At 46.3% G+C, this 12,189-nt stretch overlaps 1 protein-coding gene across 1 annotated transcript in view; it reads left to right on the forward strand.

Annotated features, from left to right (window-relative positions):
- Window positions 1-12,189, forward strand: part of USH2A (usherin) — a 1,018,338-nt gene that overhangs the window by 671,202 nt on the left and 334,947 nt on the right. The window contains exon 47 of the mRNA XM_040347840.1: window positions 4,947-5,059. Coding sequence (XP_040203774.1) covers window positions 4,947-5,059 — 113 coding nt within the window. The remainder of the gene's footprint in view (window positions 1-4,946; window positions 5,060-12,189) is intronic.

Below are 12,189 nucleotides of genomic sequence, written 5' to 3' on the forward strand. Positions count from 1 at the left end.
CAACGTTGGGAGCGAGTGCTTTGTGAATACTGTTCTTGCCTCTCTGTGTTACGTCGGCGTAGCGCATATGAGATTTGCCAATGTATCTGAATCCGGCCCATAATAGCTACCATTGCTTTTACCTTTCAGCAAATCTAGCTGCTTGGCTGTCAAGTTGTCCCTTAGGCTTTGATAGTTTGAGACACTCACCCTGAACAAATATGCATATAAAGATACTGGTTCAGGTTCGGAGGCTCAAGAAGTGTTGCATCCATTCACTCTTGCTCTTTTAAACAATTTAGGGGATGTCTTGTTAAGATGTATTGCAGAACTTTAACAGGAGAGGGATAAGGGGGTATTGGATGACCCAAAACGCTTAAAGGTCAGTTGTCAGAGAACACTTTTTGTAAAGGTAGCACAGTCTAGCTCTCACAGCTCTCACATTTGATGCCCATACAACTAAAGCCGGCATTCTGTCAATCAGAAACCATGATCCCACACAACCACTCATGGGAATTGTTCCCACAAAATAGTATACAGCAACAGCCCTGAAGAAGGGGTAGTCTATTCCCCCCAAACTCGTTGGCTTGATGTTCATGTTTCACTGGACACCAGGCACTCATTTCTCTTCTATCTAATGCCGCGTACACACGATCAGATTTTCCGTCGGAAAAACCTTGGATGGTTTTTCCGACGGAACTCCGCTCAAGCATGGCTTGCATACACACGGTCACACAAAAGTTCTCTGAACTTTCGACCGTCAAGAACGCAGTGAAGTACAACACTACGACGAGCCGTGAAAATGAAGTTCAATGCTTCCGAGCATGCATTGAATTGTTTCAGAGAATTGCTACAGACAATCGGATTTTTTTCCGTCGGAAAATTTGAGAACCAGCTCTCAAATTTTTGTTGGCGAAAATTCCGACAGGAAAAGTCCGATGGAGCCTACACACCGTTGGAATTTCCGACCAAAAGCTCACATCAAACTTTTCTTGTCGGAAATTCCAACCGTGTGTACGGGGCCAGGGCCGGACTTACCATTGGCCTTGAATGGGCTCAAGCCCAGGGGCCCCACCCAATAGGGGGCCCCCTTTAAAAAAAGGGGTCCGGAGGTCCCCAGGGGCCCGGAGGCCCCCAGGGCCCCGGACGGCAACCCCCCTTTTTTTTATTTATTTTTTGTAAAAAAATGTTTTTTTTTATATATTTTTTATTTTTATATATATAATATTATATATATATATATATATATATATATATATATATATATATTTTATTATTATTATTAAAGGGCCCAGGGGTCTCCAGGGCCCCGGATGGCAACCCCCCTTTTTTTTATTTATTTTTTGTAAAAAAATGTTTTTTTTATATATTTTTTATTTTTATATATATATAATATATATATATATGTATATATATATATATTTTATTATTATTATTAAAGGGCCCAAGGGTCTCCAGGGCCCCCGGATGGCAACCCACCTTTTTTATTTTTTTATAAAAAAAATTACATTTTTTTATATATATATATATATATTTTTTTATTAAAGGGCTCAGAGGTCCCCAGGGCCCCATGTGGCAACCCCCCCTTTTTTATTTTTTTTATAAATGTTTATTTTTTTATTTTTGTTTATTTTTTTATTTTTTATTAAAAGGCCCAGAGGTTCCCAGGGGCCCAGAGGTCCCCAGGGCCCCCGGGTTTGGCAACCTCCCTTTTTTTATGTATTTTTTATAAATGTTTTTTTTTATTATTATTAAAGGGCCCAGAGGTTTATTTTTTCTTTTTATTAAAAGGCCCAGAGGTCCCCAGGGCCCCGGATGGCTACATATATTTATATATATTTGTTTTCTTCTTTATTTCTTCTTTTTTTTGTAAAGGCCCCCCCCGCTTCTCAATTTGCGGCAGCCCCCACGCTTCTCAATTTCAGGCGGCAGCACCCCCACCCCCCCTAGGTTCTCTGCTTCAGGGGGCCCATGCCTTAAGCTGTGCAAGGGGCCCCAAAATTCCTGATGGCGGCCCTGCGCATACCTCCCAACACGCACGGATTCTGTGGGACTTTCCCGCACAGACAGCTTCTTCCCGCAGTCCCGCAAAAGGGTTAATTTTCCCGCACTGCAAGAGGAGGCAGCACGGAAGCAGGAGGAACCGGAGTGGTGTGTGGAGGACTGTGGCTGCTGAAGGGAAGATAGCCGAGAGCCGGGCTAATGACAGTCTGTGGCCCCGGCTGTTGGCACAGGTGAGAGGCACCCCCCCCCCCCTCAACAACTGCAAAATCCCCCCCCGCTCAACAACTTTAATGCGCTCCCCCCCGCTCAACAACTTCAATTCGCCCCCCCCGCTCAACAACTTCGATCCCCCCCAATTCTCGGCTCCAGGGGGCCCCTTCAACACTCAAGCCCAGGGGCCCCCACCACCCTAAGTCCTGCCCTGTACGGGGCATTAGTCTACAAGCTTAAAGGGGTTGTAAAGGTTTGTTTTTTATTTTCTAAATAGGTTCCTTTAAGCTAGTGCATTGTTGGTTCACTTACCTTTTCCTTCCATTTCCCTTCTAAATGTTTTTTTGTCTTTGTTTTTTTTGTCTGAATTTCTCACTTCCTGTTCCGCCTCAGTAAGCTGTTCTGGCTGACTAACCCCCAGCCAGAATGACTCGGATGATGGTGGCAAGCTTACTGAGGAGAAACAGGAAGTGAGAAATTCAGACAAAGAAAAAAACATTTAGAAGGGAAATGGAAGGAAAAGGTAAGTGAACCAACAATGCACTAGCTTAAAGGAACCTATTTAGAAAATAAAAAACAAACCTTTACAACTCCTTCAAGGTTGCACAGAAAAGGAAGCAGCCCAATCCCCAAAGGGCCCATCAGCCATCACTGGGCACTATCCACTGGAAGGCACTCCTGCCTTTTTGCCCACATGAACACCCACTCGGGACCAGTGACCAATCCATTCAGTTCAGCGTGGTCTCCAACATGAGCTAGCTCTCACTGCTTCCGATTAGATAAAGTCTTATAGCCGGGGGCCTTTAGATAGCTCCAGAATAGTAACGTCTCATAGCTAAGGAACATGAGATAGCTCCAGAATAGTAAGAATCGTATAGCTGGGGATCGTGAGATAGCTCCAGAATAGTTAAAGTCTCATAGATGGGGACCATTAGACATACCTCCCAACTGTCCCTGATTTCGAGGGACTGTCCCTGATTTGGAGCAATGTCCCTCTGTCCCTCATTCTCCTCATTTGTCCCTCATTTTGGTCTGATCTATACAGATGTATATAAAATGCACTTGTTATCTATCAAAAAGTGTTTCCCAGTGCTAAACCTTTCATCCGATTTCTAAATTGCTGCATTTGTAAATTCCAAAAGCCAATATAAAGGGATAGTAGTGGTAAAAAAAGCACTTGTGGGTTTAACCAATCTTATTTTTTTGTACAATTTTCCTTTAAGGGGGCGTGGCAAGGGGTGTGTCCTATGCCTACATACTTTTGCTGATAGGTGTCCCTCATTCCCATCTCAGAAAGTTGGGAGGTATGATTAGATAGCTGAATAGTTAGAATCTTATAGCTGGGGGCCATGAGATATGTCAGCCAGGTTCTCTACTCATAAGTCTTAAAGCAGCCAGCTCCTCAGATTGGTCAGCTCAGTCAGCTGTGTCAGAGAAAAAACACAATCTCCTCAAAGCTTCAGGCTATTCACCACCTCCCAGACCACCTTCTGGGCACACCTCCCCAGGGATTGTGGCCAGGGCATAGTAAATATTCAGGCTTGTCATTTGAATTTCCAGTCCTAAACTCTGGAAGATTCTCACAGAGGCAGGGAGAAACAAATAAACTTGCATCCTATGAAACTATGAGCAGACCAAAGCAATCAATCACTGCTCTTCTGATTACAAGGCAAGCCAAAAACTACATTTACCAAGCATCCTATACTAAGAGCGTGCTACACATTTTCTTGACAGTCATTGGGCCTTTCCAACCCTCCCTAATTGCCCAGGCTTGGGACTGGCATTCAGAATGTGATAATATGCATAGCCAATTTGTACTCAGGCACTAGGCACTTTGGGGCAGATTCTCAAAATGCTTACGACGGCGCAACGCCATTTGCGCCGTCGTAAGTCCTAATCTGGCCCGGCGTATCTATGCGACTGATTCTTAGAATCAGTTACGCATATATATCCCTTAGATCTTGATCTCTAAGGCTCTTACGCTGTCAGATCTTAGATTTTTCCCGCCGCTAGGTGTCGCCGACGTTGTTTTCCCCGTCGTCTATGCAAATTAGCTATTTACGCGAGATTCCCGAACGTACGCGCGGTCGACGCAGTGAATTTACGACGTTTCGGTAGCATTTGCGACGCGTAAAGTTGCCCCTGCTATATGAGGATCAACCAATGTTAAGTATGGCCGTCGTTCCCGCGTCAAAATTTAAAAATGTACGTCGTTTGCGTAAGTCGTCCGTGAATGGCGCTGGACGCCATTTACGTTAACGTCGAAACAAATGACGTCCTTGCGACGTCATTTAGCGCAATGCAAGTTGGAAAATTTTAGGGATGGCGCATGTGCAGTACGATCAGTGCGGGAACGCGCCTAATTTAAATGATCCACGCCCCCTACCTGGATCATTTGAATTAGGCGGGCTTGCGCCGGAGAATTTACGGTACGCCGCCGCAACTTTACAGGCAAGTGCTTTGTGAATCAAGCACTTGCCCGTAAAACTTGCGGCCGCGTAACGTAAACGAGATACGTTACGCCGCCGGAGTTTTACTCCATTCTACGAGAATCCGGCCCTTTGCCTACCAGCTTGTTCTTGGAGTATGGGAAGATACCGATACAAACACAGGGAGAACATGCAAACTCCACACACATAGTGACCTGGCCAAGATTCAAACCTAAAGCTCCACTGCTGCGAGGCTTACGTTTTAACCACTAAGCCATTGTGCAAGCCGAATAAAAATGTAATTCTATTATATATTTTCTTCAGGTTGAAGTTTGCACCCTGTATGCATGTATGAAGAGCAATGCTACCCAAGTAACCACTTTAGAGAGAAGACCAAGCAAAATTCCATCACCAGGCATACAACTTATCAGCTCCAGGTAAGTGTGAACACACACTAGGTATAATATTGGACTGATAACCCACTAAACTCACCCCATATCTAAACTGCCCATATTAAATCACTCCAAATATAATTTCAGAAAACAAACACAACCCTTTCTAAGCAATGCACTTATTGTAGACTTCACAGACCAGAAGCAGTTAGATGAGGGTTCTAGGAAAGGACCTCATGGAGTGAAGTGTACTTAACATATTATACCTACTTCCTGCTGTCATGTTCAGATCTATCTTCTGTAGTTCTTCTTTAATTGAAAATCTATATGTCAAAATGATTAGCAGATCCCAAGATATTGACAGCTAACGTCATAAGCAAGTCTGTAAAATTTGATTTGTTCTGCTTTAAATAACAGTGTGGCAAAATGTTAAGATGAGCTTTCCATGTTGTTATTTAAACTGTGTGATGGCACACCCCTATTGGTGTATAGTACTGTGAGCCTGGGCAGGAGTGATGGCACGCCCTAGTGGTGTATTGTACTGTGAGCCTGGGCATACCCCCAGTGGTGTACTTAATTTTTTTTTTTTTAGCAGTTTATTTTTTACTTTATTAAAAAATACATATTTTAAAAGATGGTATAAAAAGGCTATGAACATTTTCAGTTCATTTAATAACTTGACAAATGTTGTTTGAAAGTACTTCAAAATTTAGTTTTCTTTTAACATTCTATTTTGGAGTGAATAGTCTTTCCCAAATGAAAACCACATACACTGTTAGAGCCGGTTCACACTGGGGCGACTTGGGATCCGACTTGAAGTCGCCTCAAGTCGTCCCAAGTCGCGCTGTCGAGAAAAACAATGCAAGTGAATGGGAGCGGTGTTAATACACACGACTCGAGTCGCTCCGACTTCAAAAGAAGTTCCTGTACTACATTAATCCGACTTGTAGGCGATTTGTACCCATTGATTTCAATGGAAGTCGCCTCCAAGTCTGATCCAAGTCTGATCACTGTCTTAACTGAAGCGACTTTCCAGGAAGATAACATTCATTTCTCAGGCAAACCTCTCCCTCCCCCTCCCTCCCCTAGAGCTCATTGTTGTTTGATTGGCCACTGGAAAGTCTCCTGTCCTGGAGACGACTTCAAGTCGTGTTGTAAATCGCCCCAGATCGCCCTGTGGTTCATGCTCAAGTCGTGTCGGAGTCGCCTCTGAAAGTCGCGCTGGAAGTCGTGTCGCCCTAGTGTGAACCGACTCTTAGGCCCCATACACACGACCAAACATGTCTGCTGAAACTGGTCCGCGGGCCAGTTTCAGCAGACCTGTTCGGTCGTGTGTTGGCCCGAGCGTGCAGGATTCCAGCAAACATTTGCCCGCCGGGCCTTTTCCCAGCGGGCAAATATTCCTGGACTTGTTTTAAAACAGTCCGCTGGAATCCTGCCTGCTCGGACATGTACGGTCGTCTGTACAGACCTACCGTACATGTCCGAGCGCCCGCCATCCCTCGCATGCGTCGAATGACTTTGACGCATGCGTGGAAGCATTTAACTGGCAGGCCCGCCCACGTCGCTGCGTCATCGAAGCGGCGACACCGTGGACACGCCCCGCGTATTGTTTACGCGCGGATTTCTGTACGATGGTTAGTACAGCCATCATACAGAAAGCCCCGGGCAGACATGTACGGTGAAACCGGTCTGGCAGACCGGTTTCATCGTACATGTTTGCCCGTGTGTACACGGCCTCAGGAGTTTGTTTGTTCAAAACAAAATTGACTCTCTTGAATTTTCCCAGCAGTGTGCTTATGAGCTGGGCTGGGCTCGGCTGGACTTACCATTGGGCTTGACTGGGCTCAAGCCCATGGGCCCCGCCCAATAGGGGGCCCTGCCCGGTTACGTAATTTTTTTTTCAATAATATGCCAGTCAGTTAATTTTTCATTTAAAGTGTGTTGATTGGTCTAGCATTTTTACCTGTTCTAGGGACATTGATCATTTTTGTCCTCCATCCAAGTAGACATAGTTACATAGTTGAGGTTGGAAAAAGACACAAGTACATCCAGTCCAACCACAAAAAAAATAAACAAACAAAATAAAAAACACAAACTCTTTCTTTTATTATTACCCTTGTGAAGCTATTTTTGCAATATTATGCCCGGTGTCTGTCCTTTTGCTGAATGGGGCATGTTACTTTTGCTCCAATTGCTGGATTTGCCCTTTGAATACATTGCATTCTGACTTGTGTCAGTGCTTTTTTGTGCCCATGTACAGTATTCATTATGTCTTTCGGGACAACCCTATGTTTACTATTGATGACTTTGTGTCATCATTATGCGACGCGGTCGCGATGACATCATTACGCCCGTTCATTCTTCTGCGCATGTGCGGGCATCTGAATGACACTATTTATAGCTGCGGCGACAACCGATGGACAGACATGATGGCTCGTATGGCGGAATTATGTGATCCCTCTCCATCTGACAGGTACAGTGGAGGCTCTTTCCTTGCCAGGCTCTTTGTGGTGATATTGGGTTATTTATCCCCATACACACATTAATTTGATGTTGTTTTGCTTCCCTAGGCATACCCCTTTGAAGTGGGAGAATACATATCTTGTGTATGTATTATTTTGTTCTATTTAAAGTAATGTATAGAAGGTAGGGCCCGAAAGTGACTCTAGCCCAGAGGCCCCCACCACCCTAAGTCCTGCCCTGCTTATGAGCGAATGTCGACCTGAACCGACTAATGATGAGAGATAAAACGCGTGGCCGGACCAGAGTCTTCTGCGCTACAAGACTCTGGTCCGACCACACCTAGAGTATGCTGTCCAGTTCTGGGCACCAGTCCTCAGGAAGGATGTACTGGAGTGAGTACAAAAAGGCCAACAAAGCTAATAAAGGGTCTGGAGGATATTAGTTATGAGGAAAAGTTGTGAGCACTGAACTTATTCTCTCTGAAGAAGAGACGTTTAAGAGGGGATATGATTTCAATTTACAAATACCATACTGGTGACCCCACAATAGGGAAAAACTTTTTCGCGGAAGGGAGTTTAACAAGACATGTGACCACTCATTAAAATTAGAAGAAAGGAGGTTAAACCTTAAACTGCGTAGAGGCTTCTTTACTGTAAGAGCGGCAAGGATGTGGAATTCCCTTCCACAGGTGGTAGTCTCAGCGAGGAGCATCAATGGTTTCAAGAAACTATTAGATAAGCACCACAACATACAGGGATATGCAAGGTAATACTGACTTATAATCAGGTTGGACTTGATGGACTTGTGTCTTTTTTCAACCTCACCTACTATGTAACTATGTAACTATGAATGAACATTCTTAAAATTTAATATTTTGAACAAAATTGTACCAGTGTATGGCTACCTTGAAGTAGAACTATAAGCAAAACTTTTTTTTTTTTTTCATTTTGGACAGATCAAGGGAGAACTATAGCTCCTGTCAGTTCTTTTTCAACATCTGTGTCCCATTTCCTTAAATTTCTGTTCCATAGCCAAACAGGACCCTCCCATCTCCAGAACTAGTGACCCCATTGGAAGATTTCCCCTCTATTACTTTTCTGGGGACAACCCAAAATTTGGGATTTTATTTTACTTTCACTTTTAATGATAATGGTAAACAGGACACTTAGAGAGGGTAAATCTCCTTAACGGGGGGTATAGACAGCAATAAAAACTTGCAGGGGATTTAATCCTTCTCCACTCTATCCAAAACTGAGAAATAAAATTTGTATTTAGTTATACTTTAACTCTACTAGTTAGTATTGATGTCTTCAGCTGTCCCCCCCCCCCCCCCCCCAATTCCTGTCCTGGTGAGCTCACAGAAGCAAAGATAAACTTGCCGCCTGGGGACAAAGTCTTTATGGGCAAGCATCAGCTGTTGGGCTGACTTGGAAAGATGTTTTAAGACTGGGGTTTCCCTTTAACATTGTGTAGGCAGGTGGCAATTTTAGCACTGGGCTGCCCGGGTGGGGAAGGGTTAATGCGGGTTCTGCATTTTCCTGGGCTTTTCTGGGTTCTGCTCTCCACCCTGTGATACAAACAGTATAAATAGGCAGATGGCTGGACTAAAGAGGAGAAGCTGGGAGTGCATGGGTAAGTAGAGAGAGGTCCACCTATGAAGATGTAATCAACAGCAATCCTTGAGCTCCCCACACTGGAATCAACCTCTCAAGGACTCTACCAGTTAAGGACTACTTACTACAAAGGTATGCCTGGGCAGCCTGAGGCCAGTTAGTTATAAGAGAACTGAGTGCACTCTGGACTCTATTTTGCAGCATGTCAAGTTAATTGTTCAAAAGCCTGGTCTGAAACTATTTAAGGGTGAATGGTGTTACATGGTGTATCTAGAAGAACATGGCCTGGAAAGCACTTACGGGGTTGAAGAGGAAGGAATGAATGGCTACCATGAATGTTTAACTCCACACAGGAGTTGGAGGAGGAAATCTAGTTGCTACTGCTGGGAATGCAATGGTAGCCACACAGCAAGGAGTGGTACCAAGCATGGGTGACAGGTCCTCCAATAGCAAGGGGGCCCTTACTTACCCCCCTAGCGGTTGGTTCTCCAAAAGCAGCCGGGACCAAACTCGCAGTACAGAGACCCCAAGCAACTGGGACTGAACTCGCAGAAACCCGCAGTACAGAGACCCCAAGGACCTAGACACATGGTACAGGAGAGTGGAAGGAGTTTATTAAGTACACGTATGAGGTCCACGCTTAGTGCACGGTTAGTTGACGGCAGGACCGCATTCTGTAACTGGAAATGTGGTGGTAGAGCAAAGCTGGACTGATGGAGGGGGGGCACAGGCTCAGTGGTGTTCCCCTCTAAATGCTACGGGCCAGATTCACATAGGTTAGCGGATCTTTAGATCCGCGTAACCTATCTGATTTAAGATCCGCCGCCGCAAGTTTTTGAGGCAAGTGGTTAATTCACAAAGCACTTACCTCAAAACTTGCGCCGGCGTATCGTAAATCCCCCAGCGGAATTCAAATTCCGCGGCTAGGGGGCGTGTAGTATTTAAATCAGGCGCGTTCCCGCGCCGATCGAACAGCGCATGCGCCGTCCGCAAATTTACCCAGCGTGCATTGCGGTAAATGACGTCGCAAGGACGTCATTGGTTTCGACGTGAACGTAAATGGCATCCAGCCCCATTCACGGACGAGTTAAGCAAACGACGTAAAATTTTTAAATCGCGACGCGGGAACGACGGCCATACTTAACATTGGCTGCGCCTCATAGACCCAGGGGTAACTATCCACCGGAAAAAGGCGAACGTTAACGACGTAAAAAAAAAGCACCGGGCGGTCGTTCGTTTCTGAATCGGCGTATCTCCTCATTTGCATATTCATTGTGTAAATAAAGCAAAACGCCACCTAGCGGCCGGCCTGGAATTGCAGCCTAAGATCCGACGGTGTAAGTCACTTACACCTGTTGGATCTTAGGCATATCTATGTGTAACCTGATTCTATGAATCAGTCGCATAGATCCGACCGACGGAATTCAGAGATACAACGGTGTATCAGGAGATACACTGTCGTATCTCTATGTGAATCTGGCCCTACATGTGCAGAGATATAAGACAAAGTGTGTTACAGAAGGAATCTACAGTATATATTGCTTCACAGCTGCAGATAGTATTACAGCTCATTTCTAAGCGGAGGTTTCGTCTTATTGTTGACTTTCACATGAACGCGGCCCCTTCCGGTCCGGAAACCCCATGTGCAAGGTGAGTAGGCCCCACCCACAATTGTCCTACAGTAAATCACATCATATCTGCTCTTAAAGGTGAACTCTAGGCAAACAGCTAAACCTACAGATAAAACTAGGGTGCCCACGTGTCCCGGATTGCCCGGGACTGTCCCTTAATTGGCATCTGTGTCCCTGGTCCCGGATGCCTTCATTCCGGGACAATACAATGTCCCGGAATGAAGCACTGGGTAAAGTCATTATGAATTCAGCAGAGTCTGAGCCGCGGTAGCGCTGTCTGCGGCATGCAGAACCACCTACACCTGACTTTCATTGTGCTCACTGGTTGCTACAGCCGCTTGGCTTGTAGCAACCAGTGACATCACAGCTGCAGTGCACCCCCTCTGTTCAGAACTGAAAGCGCGGGAGGATTTCACTTCCTCCTCCGCGCTTCTGCTCTGTCTGCCTCCTGGGACCCAAAGCAGCTGAGCTCCGAGGCTGCCCCTGACATACCAGAGAGGGACACACAGCATCTGATGTGAGAGGGAGAGCAGCATCATCACCTGAGGACAACAGAGAGTGGAGCCCCGGGGAGAAGCAGGAGGCTGACTGGAAGGAACAGCACGGGAGTGAGAGAAGACCTGAGCAGCAGTGACATCCTCCCAGAGCCTGCACACCTTCCCCCAACCTCTGCTCCAGCTGTGCCTGTCATCAAGGCTGACAGAGAGGACAAGGATGGTCTGGAGGTAGGTGCATACATCACACACACCTACCCACAGACAGGGGCTGGGACAGGGGGTACAAGAAGGACTGCAGGCCAGCTTAGGGGTTCAATTTCACTCACCACCCCCCCCCCCTCTCTCTCTTCCATCCCCCTCTCTCTCCTATCCCCCTCTCTCTCTCACCCCTTCTCTCTCTCTCTCTCTCCCACCCCCTCTCTCTCCCACCCCTTCTCTCTCTCTCTCTCTCTCTCTCTCTCTCCATCACCCCTTCTCTCTCTCTCCCCTCTCTCTCTCTCTCTCTCTCCATCACCCCTTCTCTCTCTCTCCCCCACCCGTTCTCTCTCTCTCTCTCTCTCTCCATCACCCCTTCTCTCTCTCTCCCCCACCCGTTCTCTCTCTCTCTCTCTCTCTCCCACCCCTTCTCTCTCTCTCTCTCCCACCCCTTCTCTCTCTCTCTCTCCCACCCCTTCTCTCTCTCTCTCTCCCACCCCTTCTCTCTCTCTCTCTCCCACCCCTTCTCTCTATCTCTCTCCATCACCCCTTCTTTCTCTCTCTCTCTCTCCATCACCCCTTCTCTCTCTCTCCCCCACCCCTTCTCTCTCTCTCTACCTCACCCCTTCTCTCTCCCACCCCTTCTCTCTCTCTCGCTCCCACCCTTCTCTCTCTCACTCCCACCCCTTCTCTCTCTCTCCCACCCCTTCTCTCTCTCTCTCTCCCACCCCTTCTCTCTCTCTCTCTCTCTCTCTCTCTCCCACCCCTTCTCT

The sequence above is a fragment of the Rana temporaria genome, chromosome 4 (assembly GCF_905171775.1).
Source record: "Rana temporaria chromosome 4, aRanTem1.1, whole genome shotgun sequence".
Classification (NCBI taxonomy): Eukaryota; Metazoa; Chordata; class Amphibia; order Anura; family Ranidae; genus Rana; species Rana temporaria.